The following is a 27784-nucleotide window of genomic DNA, read 5'->3' on the forward strand; positions in this document are numbered from 1 at the left end:
TCAGTGCGCATGGTCACGAGTGCACGTAGAGAAATGCGTGGCAGTCGCGCTTGCATGCAATCGAGCTGTACATGTCGTTTTCGTCGTTTTTTATCGACGATCTGTTGCTGACATATCGACGTCGATTTGAGGACGAGGCCGAGGGCGAGGGGCCGGCGAGGGTTTGACCTCGAGCTAGCTCGCGAGCGCGCGCCCGACAAATGCGTGAATTATTATCGATGGCAAGAAAATTTTCCGTGTGTCCCAAGGCAAGAGAAAAAATAGTTGGTCAGTTTCCACGGCTAGTACCGCCTCTCAAATTCTTATTCATTATTGAACTCTTGGCAGTCATTTCTCAATGCCTGTTATGCCTTATGGCCTTCGGCCAGGCTGCTGATGTTGGTGTGATGGATATGAAATTGGGCTAACAGTACTGTAGTATTTTGTGAAAAATCGATTCAGAGGTGGTGGTCATCTCCGAAGAGCTTGCAGCAATGATGAAAGGACAGCAGAGTGCGAATTCTAATAATAATGGCCTGTATCAAGAAAATAGAAGTGTCACTGGTGGGGAGGAGTATCGCTTATTTTCCCAACATCGCGGGGCAGACTACCGGTCAAGATTGACCGAAGCAGAAGCACCATGGCAAGAGGGAGCAGTAAGTTACACGATTGTTTTTTTTGCGAGGCGTAGCAAATTGCAAAAGTTGTAGTTTGTTTTCCTATCGTAGAATAATAAATTGTATGGGATGATGACGGAGAGGGTCTAGTGATCTCACAGTTATTGTAATGAGAATGTTTGATGAAGAATGGTCGTGCCTTCGGACCAGTGGAGAAATGTAGCACTCGGGCAGGCTAGCCTACGCGTATATTGTCGTTTGGAGATTAGATTACGTCAATTTAGCGACAAACAGCCATTCCCTGCGTCCAGGAGAGACAGCGGATATTGTAATACGATGTGGCCAAGTGTCATACATCGTGTGTGCTTTTGCCCCGTGCGGACTTGACACCGGATCACCAGTATGGCTTTGATAGACAAGTAGAGCATTGCTGTGTCCATGGGACTGCCATAGTGCTGGGGTTGTTGGTATACCGGATCTGGCAGTAAGCACTGTAGGTGTGGTTGTGCTGGTGGATGATGTAGCCGCAAACCTACCGCACTTGCCTTGAGGCTTGTGCCGGACAGAAGTACGATCGGCTGCGTTTGTGAGACTCACGCAGGTGATATCTTAGCGCTCCATTGCATGGATTGCGCAATGGTGAATGATCAGTTTGGATTTGATTCAGAATTCCAACAAGATCAGGACTCAGGATCATTTCTATTTCGAAGTGCGGACGGGAACATAACGGGGAAGATATCTTCGAAGTCCCGCCGCCCTTTTTCACATCTGCGCGAGCGCAGCGTAGCATGCTACATTCGGGACTGTGTGTAGCGTGCATTGTCATGCGCCAGTATGATCGGCCGTGGTGCTGGGCGAGATACATGTGGCTGGCATGGGTGCAACAATGCTGTTACGTGCGAACCCTCGTTGAACATACCTAGTTCTGCTCTCGCACATGTAGTTGTACATCATGCCGCAGGCAGTAGCAAAGTATTGCCATTCGTAGCTGGTGATATCCGTGATGTTAGAGATGTTGAACGTGTACTTGATGTGTATGTGCCGTAGCATGATTTTGGGTGCGATTCTTCAGGCGCGAAGTTGTCAGCAGAGCCCTGTGGGTGACGGGGAATAATGTCTGCTCTCTGTAGTTATCACTTGAAGTAATCCGTACTTCATAATACACGTTGATGTGTGCTGTTCTCATCGTGGCAGTTGGGGTTGTGGAGTTGTATCATTGGTCAGTGTTTTACGTCTTTCCGTCCTTTCTCAGCTGCTTTGTGCCTTGTTGCAGTTCATTTTATATGGCAGCTTTAGTACGCGCACACACACATACGCACACACACACACACACACACACACACACACACACACACACACACACACACACACACACACACACACACACACACACACACACACACACACACACACATACACACATACACACACACACATGCACACACGCACACACACACACACACACACACACACACACACACACACACACACACACACACACACACACACATGCACGCACACACATACACATACGCACGCGCACACACACATACACACACACACACAGTTAACCTTTACCTTTACCTTGATCTTGCCCGTCATTTGACAATAGCAAACTAGAGTTGGTTGCATTTCAAACCTACTGAGGAGCAACCCAAGTTGCCACAACGATACTGGGAGGAGGGCAGCCGGCTGTCTGCTGGCCGCATGTGATATGCTGCATGCCAGGACCAAATCTTCATAATGAGTGAGTGAGTGGATGACGCCTCTGCACTACACCGTCGCTACCAAACACTTATGTCTCTGGCAATATCCCTGAGTGGCCAGCAGCCTTGCCGAGCTTCAAATTCTTCAATGCCACATGTAGCTTACTCATAGTTGCAGAGGCAGCCATGCCCGTTTGCAGGAGAAGTTGCTCCACATTCTGCACATTGTGGACTGAGTGCCCGAACCGACGGCCACGCGTGGCATCCTCCCAAGTTGTCAGGTTGCCATTCGCAATCTTTTCATGCTAGACGGCTAAGGTATGCACTGGCTAACGGCTACTAGCGAGCACTTGCACCTTTCGAATACATTTCTAATGAGTATCAAGATCGTACTCCTGTTTCTCCGCCAATGATGCGATATTCTCAATCAAGTCCTTTCGCTTCGGAGACAGCGTTTCAGGGGCTCCCTATAACGTTTGCGGAACGACCTCCACGTGCGTTCCGTTCCAGTTTTCAACATCAGATCTCGCGTGCTATTCGGTCTATCAAGCACTGGTCGAAGGACATGCTCATTTGCCCCAAGCCGATGTGGCTACTTCCGGGACTGAGGACCGGGAACCCCCACTGCTGCTACTGCAGCAGCACCAGCACCAACAGCAGAAACAGAAGTAGAAGTAGTGGACTCATTGATTGCAATCCAATCAGCCTTACAACTATCCAAGCCAGTTTGGTGTACCTGGTTCTGAATTTGAAGCGTAGCTTCGGCATTGAGTGCATGCACATTTGCCACATGTACTGGACGTGTGACAAAGAGAAATTACACGTATTATTTGGGGACAGCGTTTCACTAGCCATGATGAATATTGTTGTACCTGATTTGTGCTGCTCTGCAGATTGGAAAGGAGACCATCGACTCACTCAGTAGCATTTCTCTAGATGACGATGCCGCGGCACATTCTAGCAGCTTTGCAGAGGTGGGCTATTGTTCTATGTTATGTCTACTTCAAAGGTTCTTTTCTTAGCTTCACTCCATGTTTCTGCCTCATCTCTCTCTCTCTTCTCTCTCTCTCTCTCTCTCTCTCTCTCTCTCTCTCTCTCTCTCTCTCTCTCTCTCTCTCTCTCTCTCTCTCTCTCTCTCTCTCTCTCTCTCTCTCTCTCTCTCTCTCTCTCTCTCTCTCTCTCTCTCTCTCTCTCTCTCTCTCTCTCTCTCTCTCACACACACACACACTCACACACACACACACACACACACACACACACACACACACACACACACACACACACACACACACACACACACACCTTGACCTTGAACTTTTGACGCCCATCGCCGGAGGCGATGATAGCAATGCTACGGCAGAAGCCATAGCAACTTGTGCTGGGATTGCACCATTCAAGAGCTTGCAAGGCTGAAGAATTGACCGTCACTATTCAGCCTGGTCTACACCATACAGCAATTTGAAGTGACTTTTTCTAGCAAGTGAATCCCTTCTACACACACACACACACACACACACACACACACACACACACACACACACACACACACACACACACACACACACGCACACACACACACACACACACACACACACACACACACACATCCGTAATTCTCAGCTATAAGTTAACTTGTGGGTTTATGTATAATATACCTCTCAATGCTGTAGACAGCAAGCTGTTTCGGCCAGAAAGGCCTCATCAGTACAGCTACGAGCTAAGTAGGCCAAGCTACCAGCGATGGTGCAAAGGAGGCACCACAGCTATTAATAAGATAGCTCGTCGCTCTAGCGCCAGAGTGCTCAAGCTACAAAAAGTAGCGGGCATTGCGCTCTATACCTCTCATATATTTAGGCATTTATGTTAGCAACTAAGGCGATGCCCAGGCCATCTGGTAAAAGGAGAGCGATCGCTCTCGCGCGCCTTCGCTCTCTTTGTTTTCATTTTGGGCGCACTTTTCCTCGCACGCCTTGAGAATTTCGAGCGCATCCGCATCACTATGTGCATTCTGCAAACACTCAAATATTTTGTAACTCGGCTTTCCCTGAACGGAATTGAGTAATCGAAAGGTCTATTCGCATTAGAAAGTTCTCAGCTGTCGGCTCCAACACATCTGAAGTCGATCCAAGGTTAAATAGTGGAGTTACGGCACTCGCAAGGTATTTTACGTCCCATTGCAAATTTTCACTTCCGCAATTGGGTGGCAATCATAATAATAGCAATGAAAAATATCAATTGTGCACTCATGTATAAACAATTAAAATGAAACAATTCCAGAACGTTTTCGTGTGACCATCATCAGTGGAACATCGTCACATAGTAAGAATCACTAAAACAACCAGTTATATAGCTAGAGTAATATGAAAAGAAGCGTGAGAATGCAGCACAGCTAGCGGTTATGCATAACGCGTGTAGTGTGAACCTTTGCAGTGTATCTGAGAATGGTAGCAGTAGATGAATGTGGCAGCTGTGAGTGCGTGTGAACAAAAACTGGTGAGTGCGTATTATTTAAAAAGTGTGAGTGCTACAACATTTTCTTTTTGCTTGCATAGAACAGGGTCACATGTGCGAATATATACAGCTTCCAACACCTGCAACTGCTTAAAGAAACGCGCGCGACAAATAACACTAAACCAGGAATCGTCAAACAACTTACGACAATCCGGACTGGACACCAAATGCTTGTAGATGGCAGACTTGCTCTTGCCGATGTCGAACTCCTCCTCGTCCGTATCACTCTCATCCTCCACTTCCTGTTCCTGCTCACCCTTGCTTTCCTCCTGACCATCCTGTTCATCCCCATCATCATCCTCCATCTCCATCTCCTCATGCCATCGCTTCTTTCTCCTTGACGTGTTCACTGCCGCGCCCGTACTTTCACCTGCCACTACTGGTTCCGCCTTCTCCATTTTTCTCAGTCGTGTCTCCGCTAGTCTCTGGCTTCTCCTCAGATTCGTTTTTCCTCCATTTTCATTTCGTTCTCCTGGTGATCTTTCCGTTACCGCCGTCGGGTTTGTTAACGAACGATCGTCCGGTGGTCTCCCATGCCGTGTTGTTGTCGTCAAGAGTGACATCAGATTCATGTGTTGCGCTACTGTTGAGTCCGGTGTTGTATCCGATTCCTGGTTTAGTGTTATTTGTCGCGCGCGTTTCTTTAAGCAGTTGCAGGTGTTGGAAGCTGTATATATTCGCACACGTGACCCTGTTCTATGCAAGCAAAAAGAAAATGTTGTAGCACTCACACTTTTTAAATAATACGCACTCACCAGTTTTTGTTCACACGCACTCACAGCTGCCACATTCATCTACTGCTACCATTCTCAGATACACTGCAAAGGTTCACACTACACGCGTTATGCATAACCGCTAGCTGTGCTGCATTCTCACGCTTCTTTTCATATTACTCTAGCTATATAACTGGTTGTTTTAGTGATTCTTACTATGTGACGATGTTCCACTGATGATGGTCACACGAAAACGTTCTGGAATTGTTTCATTTTAATTGTTTATACATGGTTATGAGTGCACAATTGATATTTTTCATTGCTATTTTACGACTGTTGTCTCCTCGTCGGTTATTTAATCATAATAATATTATTATTTTTGACATGAAGGATTTCCCTCTGTTGCGTGACAGTCCGGGCATGCATAGACCTGTTTGACGTCAGGCAGAGGTCTTTAGCGGACAGCTACAAAAGAGAGGAGCGCTCTACGATGAATGCTACAAAAATACTATGGATCTTAGCGAATTGCCTCAATTTCCCGTTGCGCGTCTCTTCCCAGGGCTATACTCCCCTATAGATAGATAGTATAGTGCCACTGCAGTAGCACTCTAGCTGGTGAAAAGCCCACTGGTGTGTTCCTCTTGCCAATAGCTTTCCAGAATGCTTGCGATTCATTGTCAAAATTGATGAAGGGAAACTAAAGTTGTGGTTTGAACAGCTTCCATTTGTAGTGCGTACGGTAATTGTCCAGAAAGAATTTAGCAGGGTATTGAATCCGATTGGGGTATGGCAAGATGTTGAAAAACCCATATTGTGCTCGCCTTGGATAAATAAGGCGAGCTATTTTTTTTTGGGGGGGGGGGGGGACTGCTTTCCCACCACTCTCCTTGAGAGGATAGCGAGAGTGATTGTTCACTCTCCTGGATGTTTCTTACACGAAGGTCTGGATGCCGCAAGTTTTCTTCTTTGCTCTAATAATTGCATAGCTTGAAGGGTGGTGGCGTTCCTACGGATGTGGAAAACTCGGCCTCTATATAGATAAACCGAGTCTGACGCGAACCGTGACATTTTTCTAATGTTCTTTGAAACTTATGATGTTTATCGTGTCTTTGCTTCATGTCTGTTCAGATCATCCCTGGTCGCCAGATATGGGAGCCTGCAGATGGGCCGACTCCCGCCGCCCCCACGGAACGTCCTGCAGGGCCTCAGGGTGCCACCGCTGGCCCTCTCGAGAGCGTCTTCACGTCGAAATGGGGCCTGGGCGGCAACGACAGCGCCTGGCTGCCGCTGCAGCACCAGCACCCGCACCCCCCGTCCCAGTCCATGCAGGCGGAAACGGGCAGCAGCAGTGGCGGGGGCGCCGGTGTTGCTGGCGCCAGTACCAGTAGCAGCACCAGTAGCAGGCCGGCAGCGTCGGCTGCAGCAGCTGCACAACCGGCAGCCGCCTCTTTCTCGCCGGACGGCCTGTCTTCTTTCGTTTCGCCGCGCCAGTCCGATTCGAGCACGGCTCACATTTCGATGGTCGAACGCTTGCTGGATTCGTCCAACACGTTTCCTGATTCTGACCCTGCGGCCTTCTACCAGCGCGTCATTGGGCGTACAAACTTCCCACCTGGCCAGTCTGCTGAGAATGCTTTCGCCGAAGGCAGCAGTACCAGCCCGGTTGGAGTTATCGGTGCTGGCGATGCCAGCTTGATTTCTGATACGGTCACGGTGGGGTCGGTAGCAGCAGCAGCTGTGCCAGAAGAAGCCGATGCAGAGCTGCTCTCGCGCAGCTTTTCAGACAGTGCACTTCCCATTGCGTCGGACATGGCTGCAGCAACCATCGCTAAAGGTGATGCCGAGTCCAGCGCACCTCTCCCGGCTGCCGGCTCTCAGCGCTCGGCACGTGTGGAAGCGCAGAAGGCCGGTGGCGGCGTTGGCGTCGGCGCTGCTGTGCAAGATGCGGTCGTGCAGCGCACACTGTCTGGCACTGACGTCAAAGTACGCGATGCCAGCAGCCTTGCAAGTGCTCCAGTTCCTGCCACTGTGGTCGTGGTGCCCGCTTCTCCTCAAAGGTCGAGGAAAAGCTCTTCGTCCGCAGCGGCGGCTTCCAGTGCTACCGGAAAGCCCTCATCGGCACCGTCTTCAGGACAAGCTCCCGTGGAGACGGCAGCAACACCAGGCAGCATACCATCTGCTCCTAGTTCTTCTGCTGGAGTTGCACCAGCGGTGGACACTGCTGGCAGTGGCGCGGAAGCCGGTCCCCAAGTTGCACTGCCACAGTTTGGCAATATGCCCCAGTACCAGCAAGTACTGGACCCGTCTGCTATGCATGCTATGCAACAGCAGCAGCAAGGTCAACATTTGCCTCCCCACATGCAGCAGCAGCAGCCTGCTCATCAGCAGCACATGCAAATGCCTCCACACCCTTTCTCATTGCCGCCACAAGTTTTGCCGCCATTCCTCCTCCAGTCCGTTGCCCAGCAGCAACAGCAACAGCAGCTTTTCCTTGCAATGGCTCAACAGCAGCAGCAACAACAGCAGCAGCAACAGCAACAACAGCAGCAGTCTCAAGGTGTTCAGCAGCAACAACAACCGCTTCAACAACAGCAGCAACAACCTCCTCAGCAGCAAGCACAGGTGCATGCTCAGTCATCGCCCCAGCACCAACAGCAGCAGCAACAACAACCACAGCAGCAGCAGCAACAATTACAATCGCAAGCTCAGCAGCAACAGGTTAATCAGGCCCTCCATGCACTTCAACAGCAACAGCAACTTCAGCAAGCATACAATCCTGCCGCTCCATTCTATTTACCAAACCCAGGTCAGGCAGGTGGAACCCAAGAAGCCTTTTCCGCCATGCTGGCAGCAGCTGCCGCCGCCGGAAATCATATGTTGCCCCAGCAACTAGGGGCTGGCTATCAGCTTCCTTGGGGCGCTATAAATCCGGCCTATCTACAACAGCAGCAGCAGCAGCAACAACAGAATCAACAGCCGTTGGTCCCAGGAGCAGCAGGCATGGTCGGAGTCCCACCATCATCCATTCCCAACACGGCCGCCTATCCCACTCTTCCCGGGGCAGCGAATTCTAAACCAACAGGTACTCAGTACTATGGCGATGCTATGCAACAACAGCAGCAACAACAGCAGCAAGCACAACAACAGCAGCAGCAGCAACCACAACAGCAGCAGCCACAGCAGCAGCAAGCACAGCCGCCGCAGCAGCAGCAGCAGCAACAACAGCCACAGCAACAAGCCCAGCAGCCCCAACTCCAGGCTGGTCAGAATATGATGTTGAACCCGCAGTCTTCGCTGAACCTTGCCGCTGCCATGACCTTGCAGCAACAACAGCAGCAACAGCAACCATTGCGCTTTATGCATGGCGCTGCTGCACCACAGCTATATCTACCGAATGCTGGTACTCCTGGCGGCGGGGCGATGCTCAACCCAGCGCTCCAGCCACAGTTGTTTGCACTACAGGGTGCAGCGGGGCCACCTGGCCAACTGCAGCAGGGCCATCTGCCGGGACAGCAACAACAGCAGACAGCAATGGCTGCTAATGTGTATCTGCAGGCAGCTACCAACGCCCTAGTTGCAAATTCGGCTGCGCAGCTTGGTCTCGGTCTGGGAAATCTTGCCAACCCTGCCGGCCTTGGGCTGGATAGCAGTCGCCTGGCAGCCCTGGGCATGCCACAGCAGCCACCGCATCATCAGCAGCTCTTCACCCACGAGGACTACCTGAAGCGCGCTGCTGCGGGCATGCAGCCACTGATGGGCGGTCAGCAAGGCATGCCGCAGCCACTGCCCGGCTTGACAGCGGCGGCACGCACTGGCAGCGGCGGGGCAGGATCGTCGGCTAGCTCCATGGACAAGAAACACCGGCCGAGCGGCGCCTCGTCGCCTTCACTGTCCGGCGGAGCTTACGCACCGGGCGGTATGTTCATGGGAGGCCGGCGCTCCGCCAAGGACGGATCCAATCGCAGTCGGCTGCTCGAGGACTTCCGAAACTCGCGCTTCCAGCAGCTATCGCTGCGCGAGATCATCGGTCACATTGTGGAGTTCTCCCAGGATCAGCACGGCTCCCGCTTCATTCAGCAAAAACTCGAGCACGCCGCGCAGAGCGAGAAGGACGCCGTGTTTGGCGAGATCATCCCGTCGTCGTACCAGCTGATGACCGACGTGTTTGGAAACTACGTGATTCAGAAGTTCTTCGAGTTCGGCTCCGAAGCACAGAAGCAGGCCCTGGTGGAGAACATCCAGGGACGAGTGCTGCAGCTGGCTCTGCAGATGTATGGCTGTCGTGTAATCCAAAAAGCACTGGAGACCATCACACACGAGCAGCAGGTAAGCGAGGGCAGAGCAAAAGAACCAGGATGCCTGGCAAATTGGCAATACCTTTCAGCAAGAGTACATGTGCAGTAAAGCCTGTAACTAAAGACCACCGTGACTAGCGACCAGCCTGGTACTACAGTAAAACCTGTAACTAAAGACCACCGTGACTAGCGACCAGCCTGGTACTACAGTAAAACCTGTAACTAAAGACCACCGTGACTAGCGACCAGCCTGGTACTACAGTAAAGCCTGTAACTAAAGACCACCGTGACTAGCGACCAGCCTGGTACTACAGTAAAACCTGTAACTAAAGACCACCGTGACTAGCGACCAGCCTGGTACTACAGTAAAGCCTGTAACTAAAGACCACCGTGACTAGCGGCCAGCCTGGTACTACAGTAAAACCTGTAACTAAAGACCACCGTGACTAGCGACCAGCCTGGTACTACAGTAAAGCCTGTAACTAAAGACCACCGTGACTAGCGATCAGCCTGGTACTACAGTAAAACCTGTAACTAAAGACCACCGTGACTAGCGACCAGCCTGGTACTACAGTAAAGCCTGTAACTAAAGACCACCGTGACTAGCGACCAGCCTGGTACTACAGTAAAACCTGTAACTAAAGACCACCGTGACTAGCGACCAGCCTGGTACTACAGTAAAGCCTGTAACTAAAGACCACCGTGACTAGCGACCAGCCTGGTACTACAGTAAAACCTGTAACTAAAGACCACCGTGACTAGCGACCAGCCTGGTACTACAGTAAAGCCTGTAACTAAAGACCACCGTGACTAGCGACCAGCCTGGTACTACAGTAAAACCTGTAACTAAAGACCACCGTGACTAGCGACCAGCCTGGTACTACAGTAAAGCCTGTAACTAAAGACCACCGTGACTAGCGACCAGCCTGGTACTACGGTAAAACCTGTAACTAAAGACCACCGTGACTAGCGACCAGCCTGGTACTACAGTAAAACCTGTAACTAAAGACCACCGTGACTAGCGACCAGCCTGGTACTACAGAACACGTCGCCAAGCACGGACGGTCTCACATTATGGTTGTGCGGTGCAAACCTCTAACTGAGGACCACCTGCTACTAAAAACCGCTTTCTCTGGTCCCAAGGGGTGGTCGTTAGTCACAGATTTTACTGTACTTAAAACCCAGAGTGTGCAGCGTGGGGCTTTTTTCTACTATGAGTGTCTGTCACGGCGGAATTCCGTGATTACTTCATAATGTGGTGCAGATCTGAAGCGGGAAGTGGCGTAGTGCATACAACTTAGCTGTAGGTGTGCAGCAAGAGACCTGCTTGAGTCCTGCTTGTGCACACTAACTACATCACAGAATTTCGCCGTGCCGCCAACCCATCAAAGCTGCACACTCTGAGTTTCATGTACAGTAAAACCTGGTGCAAGCGACCTCTGGGCTTAGCGACCACCTGCTCTCAACGACCGTTCTTCCATGCACCGACCGTTCTACGCAGACACTGTGGGACCTGGTTCTAAAGACCACCTTGCTTTAACGACCGCTTTTGCTTGCAGCGTGGGGTGGTCGCTTAAACCAGGTTTTACTGTGCTCTTGCTTCCAGGAATTGCTGTGGCCTTGCCTGTTTACGTACTGTGAAACTTCAGTAAACTGTATAAGCAGAAATATTCGTCTGGAATTTAATTTCGTCTTTTTCGTCCACGAAGCTTTTGGACTAAATTAAATGCCAGACTAATGTCGATTTGTCCAGCTTTTCAATACACTCTTATGATCCATGGACGAAATTTTCAACTGGACGAACTCCCTTTCTTTGGAGTTGGACGAAATTATTGACCGACGAAATTTTCTGCCTGTACAGTAGTAGGGTATCTCCCAGGGACATAAAAATCTATACTTTCTAAAAAGCCGAGGTATCCAACATCCGAGATCCACTAACTGGAAGGATACGAAGTGTCCTAAAAAACAACTGAAAAAAGTACTTGATATCCTATAACGGAGCCATCCGGCATTATCTGAATTGGAATGACTTGGCATGTTGAGGCATAAAACGAGCACCGTTCTGCTACGGAGTTATGTGCAATATCGCCAACATACCCAGCAACCAATGAGCCTTTTGCGCGTTGTACAGATGCACGAAATCCCGTAGAATCCCGTAGAACCTAATGGGTGTTGAATGTGCAGGACCCTATTGTGTTTTCTGCTATTTCCACTAAGAAATAGGCCCTGAAGGCTTTTCAAACGAAAACCTTTTCTGACAAAGATCTAGCTAGTCATTAGAGAGGTTCCGGGGTACGATTTTCCGTGCCAAAATCCGTATGGGCGCTACGGATTTTTTCCAGGGGTGCTCCATACGATTTTCGGCTCGGAGAATCCGCGTGGACTGGCTTTCATACGAACCATGTTTCCTATGGAGATTTTGCGTCATCGCGATCAGAACGATTTTTCGCGTACAAATTTGGTACGAGAAACATCGATTTTTCGCGGGAAGTTTTGATTTCAGTACAAATTTTCAAAGGATAAAGGCATAGCGCGGGAATGTGACGTGTTTGCGATCGTAACCTAGGCAATGGCGGCAAATACATAAGTTCCGTACTCCGGAACATTTCACTGCTCGAAAACGACGTATAAAAAATCCGTAGAGCCTCTACGGATTTTGGCACGAAAAATCGTACTCCGGAACCTCCCTATTAGTTCTAAACAAAGTGAAGAAGCTGGAAAAGGGATTGTTTGTCATTGATTATGAGGCTAAAATTGGTCAAATGCGCATGCATAGCACACAATGAACACCCAACCGGGTCTGTACACACCTACGCCCTAGTACTGAACTTCGTACATCTGTACAACGCGCAAAAGCTCTATAGTGACACCACATCGAATAGCTCTGCAAATGTCGAGGTTTCTTTCACCGGACCCACGAGAACTTGGCGACATAGTGTACCTCCTTGAGTATTCACACAGTTCGGCAAGAGATATGGACAAGTCGTTCTGTCTGTGATAATCCTCATTGAACATTCGGTAACACTTGACAGAAACAAACTCTCCTCCTTGTTGAGTATGTCAATACTATTTTCGAAGAAAAAAATTCTTTGGAGGTTTTCTCTATTAATAGTATTATGCTGCTTAGAGATTAGTAGGCTGAACAATTGTCACCGTCCCGTAATACTGGCGGTGTATCTGCTTATTGTCTTGCTGTTGTTGTAGCAACAACTTATCAAGGAGCTGGACAGCCATGTGCTCAAGTGCGTCAAGGATCAAAACGGCAACCATGTCGTTCAGAAATGCATTGAGTGTGTCCAGTCGACCTCTCTGCAGTTCATCATCGACGCCTTTCACAATCAGGTAGGCAGGCTGCACTGCCCTTTAGTAACCGCCGCCGCATGGTTGTCCATTGTCGTGTGTTACCCGTACTGCCCTTTAGTAACCGCCGCCGCATGGTTGTCCATTGTCGTGTGTTACCCGTTGGTTGCACGTGCTTTTGATCTCATTCCTTTAGAGGTGTGCCTAGATACTGCATGAGAAGCTAAGTTCTGGCTATGACTGGCTTCTTGGGGTCCAACAGTGCCAAAAGACATGTGCTTGTTTCTGAGCTTGAATCATGATTGCAAATGCTTGTTACTGTCCCTCATTTCAGTTCTCGTTTGACTGATGATTCAGTGATGAACGGAACTAACTTCTGGCTCTTCACAAGCAAACATTTCTGAAAGTTTCTACAAGTACCCTCATTGCCTTCTCTAGCAAGAGGCACAGTGAGAAATATAAAAGTGTTGCACTTCAAACTGTTGATTGTCAACCCTATTGACATTAATCACATGTCCAAGTGACAGGTCCTATCACTATGCACAAGTGGTGTAAGTGCAAAGATGTCAGCATAGTTGTCTGCATTCACACAAAGAAACCAACCCTTCGCACACAGAAACAGAACACGTTCACGCCCAAGGGTGACAAGTAGGACACCAACGCATCGTTGCCTGTGTACATTTGTTGTCTAGTGTTATCTCCATACGCGCTATCTTATTGTTGACGTAAACGTGGACGTGCGTATAATATAACTAATAATAACAAGAAGAAATCAGAGGCCACATGCCACGTACTGCTCTTTTCTCTCCGAAACTCAACACTTGCAAGCCAGATATGAAAGAAAGAAAAAATCATCAGTCACACCACCGGGACTCGAACCAGGGACCTTGCAATAATAAGAATAATAATTGTTATCTGGTCTGCCCCTCTATCCACCTGAAGGGAAGGCAATGAAAGTACTCGTGGAAACTTCAGAAATGTTGCTGGTGAAGAGCCTGCAGTCAGTTCTGTTCGTCTGTCTAATTTCATTTTGCTTCCTCGGAAATCATTTCCCAATCCTGTTTTTTTGTTGTGCACTGCTCTTGGGTTGCTAGGTGCTGCCGCTGTCCACGCACCCGTACGGCTGCCGGGTCATCCAGCGCATGCTGGAACACTGCAGTCCGGAGCAGACCGAGCCGTTGCTGAAGGAGCTGCATGCGGACGTTGTGCGCCTGGTGACGGATCAGTATGGCAACTACGTAGTGCAGCATGTCCTGGAGCGTGGCGCCCAGATTGACAAGACCCACATTGTCGATGCCCTGCGTGGCAACATTCCCGAACTCAGTCAGCACAAGTTTGCCAGGTATGTGAGGCATGCGTCTCTTGGGTATTGGATCATTGTCTCGGTGTGTGTGTGTTTGGGGGGGGGGGGGGGGGGGGGGGGGTGCACATCCAGTGCATTTGCAGATTTGCGTGCTTCTCTTGCGACGGGTGTATACATGGTACATGGTACATGGTGTGTGTGTGTGCAACATCGTGATTGACCTAGAGGAATGCCACATCAATGACTGGTACAGCCTAGCCGAGGACCGCCGTGCGTGGAGACTGGCCTGCAACACCATCCAGCCGCCTAAACCTGTGTCTCGGGATTTCAGGTGCCACTGCGGCCGAGATTTTCGCCGTCGCCAGGACCTCACTCGCCACTTGAAGTTCTGGTCCGCGTGACTGAAACATTGTCGGTCCTTTCAGGACCTGCCATTATCTCCGGATGGGCATTATTGTATTGTATTGTGTGTGTGTGTGTGTGTGTGTGTGTGTGTGTGTGTGTGTGTGTGTGCGGTGTGTGTGCGGTGTGTGTGCGGTGTGTGTGCGGTGTGTGTGCGGTGTGTGTGCGGTGTGTGTGCGGTGTGTGTGTGCGGTGTGTGTGCGGTGTGTGTGCGGTGTGTGTGCGGTGTGTGTGCGGTGTGTGCGGTGTGTGTGTGCGGTGTGTGTGTGTGTGTGTGTGCGGTGTGTGTGTGTGTGTGTGCGGTGTGTGTGTGTGTGTGCGGTGTGTGTGTGTGTGCGGTGTGTGTGTGGTGTGTGTGTGGTGTGTGTGTGTGTGTGTGTGTGTATATATTTTAATTACTCAATCTGCGGACAGCATGCTGTTTCGTTCTTTTTGAACTCATCAGCGCAGCACAGAGAAAATGAGGCCGAACCTGATAGCAATGGAAATAAAAATTTCCAATCAGGCCCGAACGTACCTTGCCAGAGTGCTCAAACTGACAAGTCAGTGAGCTCTGCATAACGCAAACAGCAAAGGCACTACCCCACGCAAGAGTGCTCAACTGCTACAAGAGCAGGAGCGAAATTATTATATAATTATATGTGTGTGTGTGTGTGTGTGTGTGTGTGGTGTGTGTGTGGTGTGTGTGTATGGTGTGTGTGTGTGTTGTGTGTTGTGTGTGTGTGTGTTGTGTGTGTTATGTGTGTGTGTGTTGTGTGTGTTATGTGTGTGTGTGTTGTGTGTGTTATGTGTGTGTTGTGTGTGTGTTATGTGTGTGGGTGGGTGGATGTTATGTGTGTGTGTGTGTGTGTGTGGGGGTGGGTGGGTGGGTGTTATGTGTGTGTGTCTGTGTGTGTGTCTGTGTGTGTGTCTGTGTGTGTGTGTGTGTGTGTGTCTGTATGTGTGTGTGGGTGGGTGTTATGTGTGTGTGTGTGTGTGTGTGTGTGTGTGTGTGTGTGTGGGTGGGTGGGTGTTATGTGTGTGTGTGTCTGTGTGTGTGTCTGTGTGGGTGGGTGGGTGTTATGTGTGTGTGTCTGTGCGTGTGTGCGTGTGTGGGTGTGTGTGGGTGTGGGGGGGGGGGGGGGGGGGGTGTTATGTGTGTTGGATCATCACCTCGTGGAACTGGCACTGCTGGAGTCTTTCGTTGAACGTAGTGACAGATTGGTTGCCTGTGCTAATTTCTGTGTGTGTATGTGTGTGTGTTTGTTTGTGCAATACATCTGTATGTGTGGGTGTACCTGTGCGCATGCACTTGTGTCTGTGTTCTCCCTCGGCTTGCAGTAACGTGGTTGAAAAGTGCGTGACGTACTGCACGCGGCAAGAGCGCTCGGGATTGGTCGATGAGATCTGCGCCTGTTCTGATGCGTAAGTGCTTAGTACTACTAAACACAGTCGCGGGCTCAGTTGCACTCCGTCAAAATATCCATTTTTTTTATTGCATTACTCACTGAACAGATTTTCATAGGATGGTGACTGTGCGCCGAAATTGCACTTGAAATGAGATTTCCGGTGGTGCGCTTTTGTTTGGAACAGTGTGATGAAGGCACTCTTGTTTCTCTGTTCTCTTTTTCTCTCACTGATACAGCCTGCTGTACACGCTGATGAAAGATCAGTATGCCAACTACGTTGTGCAGAAGATGATTGAGATGGCGGAGGTGGCGCAGCGCAAGTCTCTGATGCTGAAGATCCGCCCGCACATGGCCAACCTGCGTAAATACACGTACGGCAAGCACATCCTGGCCAAGATTGAGAAGTACTTGCCGCGTTCGACCAGCTCCTCGGCGACTCCATCTCCGTCAGAGACCCCGGTGTCGCACCTGGGAAATCTCTAACTGCGAGTATGTACAGCCTCATCGTCATCATTATCATCATCATCATCATCATCAATGCCATCTTTTTCATCTGCAGCTAGCTGTTGTCTGCCAGTCCTGTGATAATCCCAGGAAATGCTGCCACAGCCTGAACTGCAGCCGTGCTATGGTGTTGGCTCCACCGTGGCCGCATATCTCTTAGCATGTCACCAGCATGCCACCAGTATGCTGCGTGTGCTCCACCACTCTGTCAATAATCTGCACAAATTGTCGTACATAGTTGTCGTCGCGATCGTCCCATCCCCGCCCGGTTCATGTAGTTATGTGGCAAAATATCTCACCGCCTTGCTCTCCGCTGGATTTACAGCAGGCGTGCGCGCGGAGGTTCCGTCTTTGTCCTTCGCTCATCACGCTTGATGATCTTGCACACTTCTTTCCTCTGTACAGTAATCAGTTGTATGATGCCCCCCGGTTTTGGTTCCTTCGCTCCCGGTTTTGGTTCCTTCGCTCCCGGTTTTGGTTCCTTCGCCCCCGGTTTTGGTTCCTTCGCCCCCGGTTTTGGTTCCTTCGCCCCCGGTTTTGGTTCCTTCCGGCAGGCGGCTAGCAGCACACCGTAGCGCTCTATTGGCTGCATCGTGCCTGCAGATGTCTTAGAACATTGCTAGTGTCACCTCGTCCGTTTGGTCTCACGGACGCTCGTCAGCCGATGCATCTCTCTCCCGGTGTCATCATTGTGTGTTATGCTTGTATAGGAAACTCCTTCTCAACTGGTCTTCGGTGTGCTTCCAGTTTTCAGTTGGTAACTGCACCGCTGCATTCCTCTGTTTTGTATTCTGCGTTGTGCCCGTCAAATGAGCCTTTGAGGGCACCATGCATGGCTCTCAGCGTAGATTCTCTTGCTCGGCCTGGCCTGTGGGCGCTGTGCTCTGACTGTCCCAATGCACGCGTGTACCGGTGTGCGTCGCGTAGCAAGCGGCCGTGCATGAACAGCAACGTGTGCCCACATGCGTGTGTGTGTATCTGTATGTATGTATGTATGTATGTACATGTATGTACCTTGTGTGTCCGTGTGTGCGCAGCCTTGTATGTACTGGTGTGTATGTGTGTGGGTGTGGGTGTGAGTGGGTGTGCACACCACACGCGAGTGCACTCGTGTGTGTGTGTGTGTGTGTGTGTGTGTGTGTGTGTGTGTGTGTGTGTGTGTGTGTGTGTTTATGCATACTAATGTGTATACTATAGATAACCCCCTCTCTCTCTCTCCCAGTGTAGATGACAGCTGATACTTTACTGCACTTATCTTATCCCACGTGTAATTTTTCCTCAGCTCATTGCCCACAGTTTCACAATCATGTTATCCCAGTGCACTGTTGCCTCCATTGATCACCGTATTCGCGAGTCTGTGCTCCTGGTACTCCTGTTTGGCTCTTCGCCCAGGTCTTCTTGATTCCCGCCGTTTCCCCGGTCTGGTTCGATTTGCCTGTGGAGCTGCTGCCTTCTTTCCATGTTCTTGCGTTGTCGTCTTGCGTTGTGTCTTTCAGCTGATGCTGTTGATCATGTGGTTGTTGCCTGCTTGGGTGTTGTATCGCTTTGGCCATCTTCGCTTCTCCAAGCCGGGTCTCGTCTCCTGCTCTCCTGGCCTGTTTTCGGCAATGGCCTTTGCTGAGTGTCTTGCCCCGTAACCGACACTATTGCAGTCATCGGTTCTGCGTGCATGTATCATCTGTGAACCGTTTTGTTCTGTGTGTGTGCATGCATATCCTTTGCTAGGCTGGCGGTTTTGCCTGATGGCCCCAGCCTGTGTATGTGTGTAGTACGCATGTGCTGCTGCTTGTTCGCCTCCGCCTCTGTTTGCTCTCTCTCTCTCTCTCCATCTCCAGTCTGTCGCTTGGTGTGTTTTTTCTGCTTACAACCCCCTATGGCTTGTACATTTGTACATTGTGTATACGAAGGTGTGTGAAATGCGTGTGTGTCTTATTAAGTGTGTGCTGTTAGAGCCGCTTTTTTTCTCGTTTCCTTTCCCCTCAAGCTACACCACCTGTACATCTGCTTCCCCTCTTATCTCTCCCTTATCCCACTCCCACTGATAGCTTGGATTGATGTGCTCCACAACACAGTCACCCGGGGCCCCACTGACCATGCATTTATTACGCGTTTCTTGCTAAGCTTTCTTATTATGATAGTAGCTGCAGTGTGTGTGTGTGTCTATGTGTGTTATTCTTTTTTTGCCTTGTGCCTCTGTTTCATATCCACCACCTGTCCCCATTCCATTATCCGTGTACAAATAACTTCCGTAGTGGAATAGCGCAACAATTCATCCACCCAACCCGGCCGTAGCTCTGGTGTTCGAGTGCCGTTCAGCCCTGTGTGTAGAGCGTGGGTGTGTGTGTGTGGGGGGGGGGGGGGGGGCAATATGTGCATGGATGTGCGCTTGTTTGTGGCTTGTGATTGCACACCATCGAGTCCAGGAGCCACTATTGAATCGACGGGTACAAGAAGTGTTGAGCAGAGATTGCACCTATTGCAAGTATCCAGCTGCAAATGATCATCCATTTTATTTGATTGATTATTATTTAACCATAGGCATATAGATGATTTTAAAAGTTCTCAAATGTTATTGTGTCGAAATGCTAAAATCAATGATCCCCTTCAAGCTCTTCGGCAATGCGCCGTTTACAGTATTCTCTAGGTTACGCTCAAGTGGGTCTCTCTGTCTCTCGCAGCAGAAAAAACCTTACAAGTATAAAAAATCATCGTACGAACTCAAGAAAAAATGGTTAGATGAATGTGAGACCTTTTCAAGTTACAAGTGTCATAAACCATGTGGTTCGAACTCGCGAAATAGAAATAGATGAATCCATGGTGCGGAATGGTGAAATGGTGAACTCCACCCTGAAGTCGGAATATCAAAGTGTCGTATCCCACCAGAAGGAATTAGCGCCGCTTTCCCGCCGCACCATTGGCTGCAATAAGCAAACAGGCAACACACAAAAACACACACACACATTAGCGCCACTACACTATTGCTGTCTTCACTCAAGTTCGATTCAATGGACAAGAATACTACCATACATTGTACATGTAATAATAAAATATTAATAATTGTACATCCTAAAAAAATTAATACAATTCGGTGCGTTTTCTCCAAAGCAAAGAAATACTGAGGCGGATTTCATATCCAGAAAAAAAACGCTTTTACCGAGCTGTTTTCTTCACACAGTACTCACTCTGAAATGCACTGGCTCTCTTCAGCTGGACGGCGTCGCGCGTGATCTTCTGCCATTTCTTCTCGATTCTCTCTCGCTCCTCGTCCTTCTTGGAACGGACCCACCGCGCGGCACTGCAGGGTGATGGACGACAAAAGAAGAACAAACTGTATTGTGGCAGCATACCACCGGCTTCAAGTACTTTGACACACGGTTACGGGCAACTTTCGCTGGTCTGACCATCATGGGTATGTAACATACGCACGCACACACAGATGTGCACACATGCACACACACACACACACACACACACACACACGCCAACCAAGGCATGGCAAAGCAGCATCCATGCACATCACGGTTGATACCGTATACGGTTCAGGGGTCCCAGGTTATGGTGAGTGTGTACGAGCAATATGAAAAAGCAAAATATCATTGTTCCTCAAGTCCCACCTTTGATTCAGTCGTTCTTGCATCTCTCGGGCACCTCTGTGAGAGACGAATACGGAGAGAGAGAGAGAGAGAGAGAGAGAGAGAGAGAGAGAGAGAGAGAGAGAGAGAGAGAGAGAGAGAGAGAGAGAGAGAGAGAGAGAGAGACAGAGAGAGAGAGAGACAGAGAGAGAGAGAGAGAGAGAGAGAGAGAGATAATATGAGTACCCCGAGGCACTGATTAAATATTGCACAGAGTGTAAAGCACATGAAAGCATACAGAAACAGATGACTGGTTCCATATCATAAGGTAGAAGTTTCCTGGGCTACACAAGACGCCTGTGTAAAGCAAGACCGGGTAGCACTGGGATGAAAGGCTGCCACCTGTTCCAGAGGACCACTAATGCCAAGACCAACAGCATGACATAACACCCAGCCTAAGGTAAGGAGAACAACCATGCACGATGACGTCGTATACAGGACCTGTTCAGAGGTTGGCTTACAAGTTTTAAGGCAGGTGTTGAGATGCACCTATTCTAGTGGGTTAAAACTGTAGACGTACCGCTGAGAATTGCCCAGTTGAGTCCGAAGTCGCTGTTGCACTGTCGCTTGCTCAGTGAGTTGCTGCCGCAGCAACTGCAGCTCCTGCGCCATCTGAGCCTTGACCTTGAGCTCGCCGCGTGCCTCTTCCAGTTCTGTTGAGGCACGTACCAGGTGAGCGGAGAGCTCTTCTTGCTGCAAGCAGAATGAATCCATGCAGGCGGACACGCGCAGCAACACAAACATTCACACACGACCACATACACATACACACACAAACACACACGCCCAAACACACATGGGCACACACACACACGTGCGCGTACACACACGCACTGGGGTATGAATCTTCCATAACAAAAAAACTTCACTAGCATGGCAGTGCAATTATTGACTAGCATGCCGACAGCATTCATGGTATTCCTAGAAGGGCTTGCATCTCATCTCAGGCAGCCAACAAATAAACAGCTGAGCAGTTCACAGACAGCACGTCACATAATTAACTGTACACCCCACCCCCTCATACACACACGGGTGCATATACACACACGGACACAATCACACACACAGACGCATGTACACACACACACACACGGACGCACACGTGCACACACACACGGACGCACACACACACACGGACGCACACACACACACACCTTTCTCTTCTCCAGCGAGTACATCTCTTCAAAGCGGTGAGCATTGGCCTCAGAAGCTGTCAGCTTCACTTGCAGGTCAGATTGTGTCCGTAATGCTACAGATCGAGAGCAAATGCAAATACATGTCTATGTACACGCAAAACATAATCAGATAATGTAGATCTAGCGTTGACCGGAAATTAGAAAGGGGATGGATCAATTGTACTTCACGGCAATAAGAGGAAGTTTGAAATACAGTATGCACGCTTGTGTTGTGAAAACCTTCCCGACTTGTCTAGCTGAATGGAATTGTGCCACCAAACTAACGCTGCCACTCACTCACAGATACCACTACGCTTTGGCATGCACTGCACCATTCCGCACTGGCTGCATGCCCCCCTTGAGTACCGTGAACACATTCCGCACTGGCTGCATGCCCCCCTTGAGTACCGTGAACACATTCTGCACTACAGTGCTGTCGGTCGCCCAAGAACGGGGGGGGGGGGGGGGGGGGTCAGCCTCCTAGCCTACACCGTTCTTATTTTCATGTATTACAGTCTATGCACAGTTGAGTCACTGTGTATACATTGGTATGCTGTACTTGGTAATGATTCTAGCCTGGTCGTTCTTCGGCGCCCGACTACTGTATCAGCGAGCATATCCATTATGATAGACAGTATATTGAGCACATGGAATACCTGTGTCACGGCCCTGGCCATTCGGCACTAGCTGGCTGGGTATATGAAGACGCATTGTTCACTCACCTTGCTTTCTTTCCAGGTCCACTTGATGCTCAGCAACACGCTTGGTTTCATTCATGACGGCCATCCCTACACACAGTAAGCAGAGTTATTTCAATAAGCAACCGTCCAAACAACTGCACCCACTCCATGCAAGACTGTGAGGAGTAGACACGACCATGACTCACCTGACTTAGCCCAGTCGTGTTGCTCCTTCAGTGTCTTCAGCTCCATCTGATGGCGGCACAGCAGCTTCTCCAGGCGCATCTTCTCCTCCTGCAGCTCTCGCAGGGCGAACATCTCAGTGCGACCTTCAAGGACACGCATGCAAACAGAACAACGTGGCTTAAAAGTGCGTCAAACGCCATTTGGTAGTAGCAATTTCATGCAAGATTCAACTACTTCTGGCTCCACCTTTCGTTGTGTGCTGGTGTGATTTTTACTTTACCAGCAGTGCCCCCGATCACCAAGGGCCCAGTGTAGTCACTCCCGATAAATGTGGTGCCCTAGCGTGAATACGAATGCTTCCAATGCATGTGGCTCCATACAAAAGCCGGATCCAAATACAACCAGGGAGAAACCTAAGTGTGGTGTAAACTATTATTATTATCACAGATCAGCACTATGAGTTCCCTGTGTCACCACAATTGCACAATACGCTCAAGCAGAGAAAGCCCATTTGTCCTACAATAGGATTACAGTTGGCCAGTTCAGCATACCTGGTACACAACTTCGTCGCGATGTGCCGATGCCAACTTGCGACTCCGTAGCCAGGCTGGCAACGCTGCGGTTCAGGAACGGTCGCTCGCCGTCCGCTAGCAGCTCGTGCGATGAGCTGCTGCCAAGCGTTGTCATGCTGCCGAGGTGATGCTGGTGCATCGTGACCCTTTCCTTGACCTGCTGTTGAACTTCGGGCGGTAGCTCCGTGATCACGTCCTCCAGGTGGTGGCGCTCCAGCTGCAGTGAGGTGCCCACGCTCTGCAGCATCTCCTGTTGCTTCTCCAATAGGTCCTGGACGGCAGGCAAAGGACACATCACTCGTTAGACACATTGCACATGAATACAGTGCAATGTCACTAGTGACACTAGTGACATTGCATTCACTAGTGACATGACACCGATGTGAACCACTCCATAGGGGTAGATGTCACTGAGCTAACAAAGGCAAACTGAGAGTTCTGCAGAAAGAAAGGATAAAATCGCAATTACTTGTAGTAAGATGTAATGCGCTGTCATCCTATAATATTCATGCATCTACACACAGCATCAAGGAACAGTGTTTGGGATCTAAGAACGTTCTCGTGACAATCATCAGTTAGAATACGTCACTGAATGGTGAACAAAAGACGGTGGAAGTTCACCTTTTGTGCCTGTAGATTTTCTCTGGTCTTGCCCATCTCGGCTGTCCACTTGATCTTCTCTGCCAAAAAGTCCTCCTTGACCTCGTCCAGCTGTCCCTGGCGTGCATTCGTCTCCTTGGCGATGCGATCTTTCATTGCAGAGCACTGTGCGCGCACAGTGCGTGCAGTGAGGCTCAGATAACCCAGCAGCAACTGAGGATTAGCAAGAAGGCAAGAGACAGAACGGTCAACTTAAACCAGACCAAGTCAGAACACACACACATAAATACAGTGAAACTTCAATGTAAAAGTACTCTTGACAAAATGCTTTAATATCTGAGAAAATAATTGCACACCACCCCACAGCGAGCTCTCAGCCAATCCCTTCCACTTGCACATAACTACCATAGTCTCACAGCAAGGACAATTCCGTCGAGATATTTATATAGCAAACCCTCCCAGGCAGCTGCTTCCTTCAGGCAACAGAGCTCATCAGTGGAGGCCAAGTAAACAATGAATGATTCAGGTTTATGAAAGGTGTTATATAGGGCAAAAGTGGCGCAATTGCGCAGTTCAGTCCACACATAAGTGCGGCACGCCCTAGGAAGCTGAGGTGTTAGAGGTGATACCAGACAGATCCAACAGGGGTGATAACAATAACGCAAGTACGCATTGCTGGGACGTGGCACGAGGCGCTAGGAATGATGCAAGAAGCAACGAACATGTACACGTACTACTACTGCCTAGTAGCCACACATGCATACAACATAGATTGAGAAGTTGAAGGTTGTACTGGTGCCAGTGGCGTGACAGGGTTAACTAGCTCCAGGACTAACAGCAACGTCTCAATATATGCCATATGTACGCGTGACTAATACTACAATAGTAGAATAACGACCTCTCACTGTCTGCGGATTGCTTTTTGCTCCATTTCTCGAGCTCCACACCACGTCCCAGCAATGCGCGCTTAGTGTTATCACCTCTATTAGAGCTGGCGGCTATCACTTAGCACTTCAGTCAATTTTAAAATTAACCTTGCTCTACTTCCTGTGAAAGGAAGCTCTGCATACCGACTAGGTATTGCGCACGTGCCAGTACAAGTTGCAGCGCGCCAAGCCATGCCAACGAGATTATGACAGTAGCTCATAGAACCTGGCTGAAACGCAATGACCGCCATGCTTGCATTTCAAGACCATAAAACAGGTGGTGTGAGCGCGAAGTGTGCACGCACGCGGATGCAAGTTTCGCTCACCTGAGAAATGTCGGCCTGCAGGTCGGGGTCGATGAATCCGGCATCGATGCCTCCCTCGAGCATCTGCTTCATACGGACAGTGAACTGATCATGAACGGCCACCAGGGCCTCGGTGATGTCGTGCAGGGCATTGTGTTCCCGGACACTGATACGCGATCCGGGCATATCCAGAAGCAGCTTCTCGTTGTTCAAGACGGTTTCCAGTAGGTCGCTCATGTCATGCAGGACCTTCTGCAGGGCATCCGTGTTCGACACTTGGCTTAAGCTGCTGCTCATTATGGAGAAGGGACGGCTGTGCGCCATGCTTAGACTCATCTCACTCGGTGACACTGGCTGCAAGGATTCTACGAGCGCCGGTTGATTGCTACGAGCGCCCACAGCTTGGTTGGCTTTCTGCAGAGGGGAAATGACGGCGACTGGGGATCTAGACTGTACGTCGAGGTGACTGCTATCCGTTAGTGCTAAGCCAGGCGAAGTGGTGGAGGGCGCCGGCTGTTTCTTCGGCTTGTGTTGACGTGGGCTTGCATGCTGTGCACCCTTGGCAGTAGCGTTGCCTGCAGGCGTTCGCACCGCCGCTGATTCACTGCTCATGACGAGGCTGGTCTGGCTCTCGGACATCTCCGGTACGGTGCACTCCAGGACGGTGCGCGAGAACTCCGGGCCAGGACGCTGCCGGGACGGCGGCGGCGGTAGCTGTGGTGTCGTGCGCCGTCTCTGCTGCTGCTGCTGTACGGACATGGTCGGAGAGCTGCGACCGGACGACTCCGACTCGAAATCGTCCGCGTAGTACGGAGCCGACTGGCTACTGCCGGACAGGCTGGGCAGGAAAGAGCTGCTCACCTTTCTCGATGCAGCTACGTGCGGCATGGCAAAGCTATCCTGATCTCGATTCTCGACCGGTGACTGCAACTTCGGCGTGCTCTTTGCACCACCGCCGTTCATCAGCTCCAACGTACGCTTGATGGCCTCCTCGTGCGACTCTGCCGATGCAATGGTGACCTTGTCCAGGCTTTTGGAGCGCGGTGTGATCGGCGCGAGAGGTGTGGATGCCTTGCTGGCCGGTGCCAGGCCCATCGTGTCCATGTCCTTGCTGCCTGCACCGGGTCCAGCACTGCCAATGCTGGGCAGCATACTGGCGTTCTCTTGGTCCGGGAAGCTCACTGCACGGTTACTGGAGTGCCTGCTCTTCTGCCGCTGCATGGCTGCAGCACCGCAGTGCAGCTGGGAAAACAGCGATTCTTTAAAATTGCACCGACAAGCTAGCGCTGATTCTCGGCACAAGATCTTGCAAGCAGGAGTAGCTCAAACCTACCCACTACTCCAGCCGGTGAGCGACCTCGGTGCTGACGTCCAGCAATCCGAGATAACACAATCAAGCAGTGCAAGTGCCACTCGGGCCACGCTATCAGCGGTAAACCGTTTTCTGACAATGGTTTACTCCAACCTCAGCCGTCTGCATCACAGGATCTACCCGTCCGAACCGTGAGCCACGTTATAGAGCAACAACTTCAGGCCAGAGAACGATGGACTCCTTTGTGAACCGTGCAACTACTGAAACCCCAAAGAAGTCTTCGGCATTAGTAACTTTACTGTCGCAACTATAAAACGGCCTCAGTTGTTGCGGGTTTGCGAGGTGGCCTCCAAGCTACGGTCGGTGCCTCGACATTCGAACAATGAATCAGCTGTGTGTCTCCACAGCCCAGTGGGAATCCTGGTCAGAGGAAAGCTGTTGTCAGCCTTCACCGCTGCTTCACGGGCAGTGACGACTTGTCAGTTGCTTGGACAAACTGCGACTTGACTGTGTGCGAAGGCACAGCTAGTGCGTCCATCTCTCTTTCTCTCAGCTGACTGTTACCAATGGTTACTGCTGGACTGGCAACCAGGACGCCACCACAGACCTGCCATGTGCAGACAGCTTTCCCAGGTGACATGTGGGACTCCACTCCATGGATCCATGGGATGTCAGCCTGTGGCCCTGTGTGGGGCTTCTGTCTCACCCTCACTTCACCCAGGCAAACAGAGACTGCCTGTCTGAACTTCTGAAATCTTCTACACGCAGGGCGCTTACAGTGTGATGCATGTATTTTACACATGTTACAATCAGCAGCGTAGCTAGCGTACTGTGTAGGCTGGGTCCATTATGTAATTTGTAGTGAGTCTACGTAGGTTGGGTCCATTGCGGCACAGAGATGCTGTGGAGTGTGGGGTACTCTACCTACACAGCGTTGTTGCTCTCCGGTGAGTTGACGTCCCGGCGCGGAGGCACGCGTACACACACATCTCACGAAAGTCAGTTTGACAGCGCACTTGTTCAGTCATTTTCATTTTTCTGATTCATCTCCTGGCTCTTGCCTTGGGCAGCCCAACGCGTTGTGCCATGGCATGTGCTCGGTCTTACGTGAGTTGATCCAACTCCCATCTCCACACCGTATCTGCACTCCGATGTCATCATAGCTGCTATTACTAAGAGCTCGCACGCGACCAGCGTCAGCGAATGCACCGCCGAGGTGACAATAACAACGTAAAAGTCACTGCATACTAATTTTTAAATCTCAGGCTCCGCTTCAGTACAATCCACTGGGAATGATCAGGACCAGAACGGTGAACACGCCACCGGCACCGGTGCACCACTCGTAGATCTACTTCTGTTCCAGTCTTTACACTACGCTGTCTATAACCTATGTCGCATTGTCGGTGAAATCTCCATGCAAATAGAAAACTGATCGGTTGAAACGGTCACTTGAAAGCTGCGTGGAAATCCTAGAATGATTATGCTTGTTTGGAAACATTGCACAATCATGTACACCATAAATGGCATAATACAATTCACTGAATCAGACAGGCAAACGATACACTGCAGGAGCACAGGTACCTCCAGGCCATCGCTTCTTTATTCAACCAAAGAGCAAGATTCTCAGGTGGGAGACCAGCTACCCCTCAATATTAATTTTTGTTTCACAAAGCCAAAG

At 50.2% G+C, this 27784-nt stretch overlaps 2 protein-coding genes across 2 annotated transcripts; one reads left to right on the top strand and one right to left on the bottom strand.

The window, feature by feature from the left end:
- The first annotated feature begins 235 nt into the window (after positions 1–235).
- Positions 236–18999, top strand: LOC135823499 (pumilio homolog 1-like). The gene is made up of 7 exons (XM_065336341.1): positions 236–635; positions 3196–3276; positions 6655–9852; positions 13026–13163; positions 14216–14463; positions 16147–16230; positions 16451–18999. The coding sequence occupies exons 1-7, from the start codon at positions 474–476 to the stop codon at positions 16695–16697; spliced, it is 4158 nt and encodes a 1385-aa protein (XP_065192413.1). The 5' UTR covers positions 236–473; the 3' UTR covers positions 16698–18999.
- Positions 19000–19174: 175 nt separating this feature from the next.
- On the bottom strand, positions 19175–27694 carry LOC135823500 (uncharacterized). The gene is made up of 10 exons (XM_065336343.1): positions 24816–27694; positions 23585–23776; positions 22943–23234; positions 22412–22534; positions 22248–22313; positions 21505–21599; positions 20871–21043; positions 20333–20368; positions 19901–20013; positions 19175–19636 (listed from the first exon to the last, which is right to left on the bottom strand). Exons 1-10 carry the CDS (start codon positions 26013–26015, stop codon positions 19608–19610), a joined length of 2319 nt encoding a protein of 772 aa, XP_065192415.1. The 5' UTR covers positions 26016–27694; the 3' UTR covers positions 19175–19607.
- Positions 27695–27784: the final 90 nt, after the last annotated feature.

This window comes from Sycon ciliatum, chromosome 8, assembly GCF_964019385.1.
Source record: "Sycon ciliatum chromosome 8, ocSycCili1.1, whole genome shotgun sequence".
NCBI classification, from domain to species: Eukaryota; Metazoa; Porifera; class Calcarea; order Leucosolenida; family Sycettidae; genus Sycon; species Sycon ciliatum.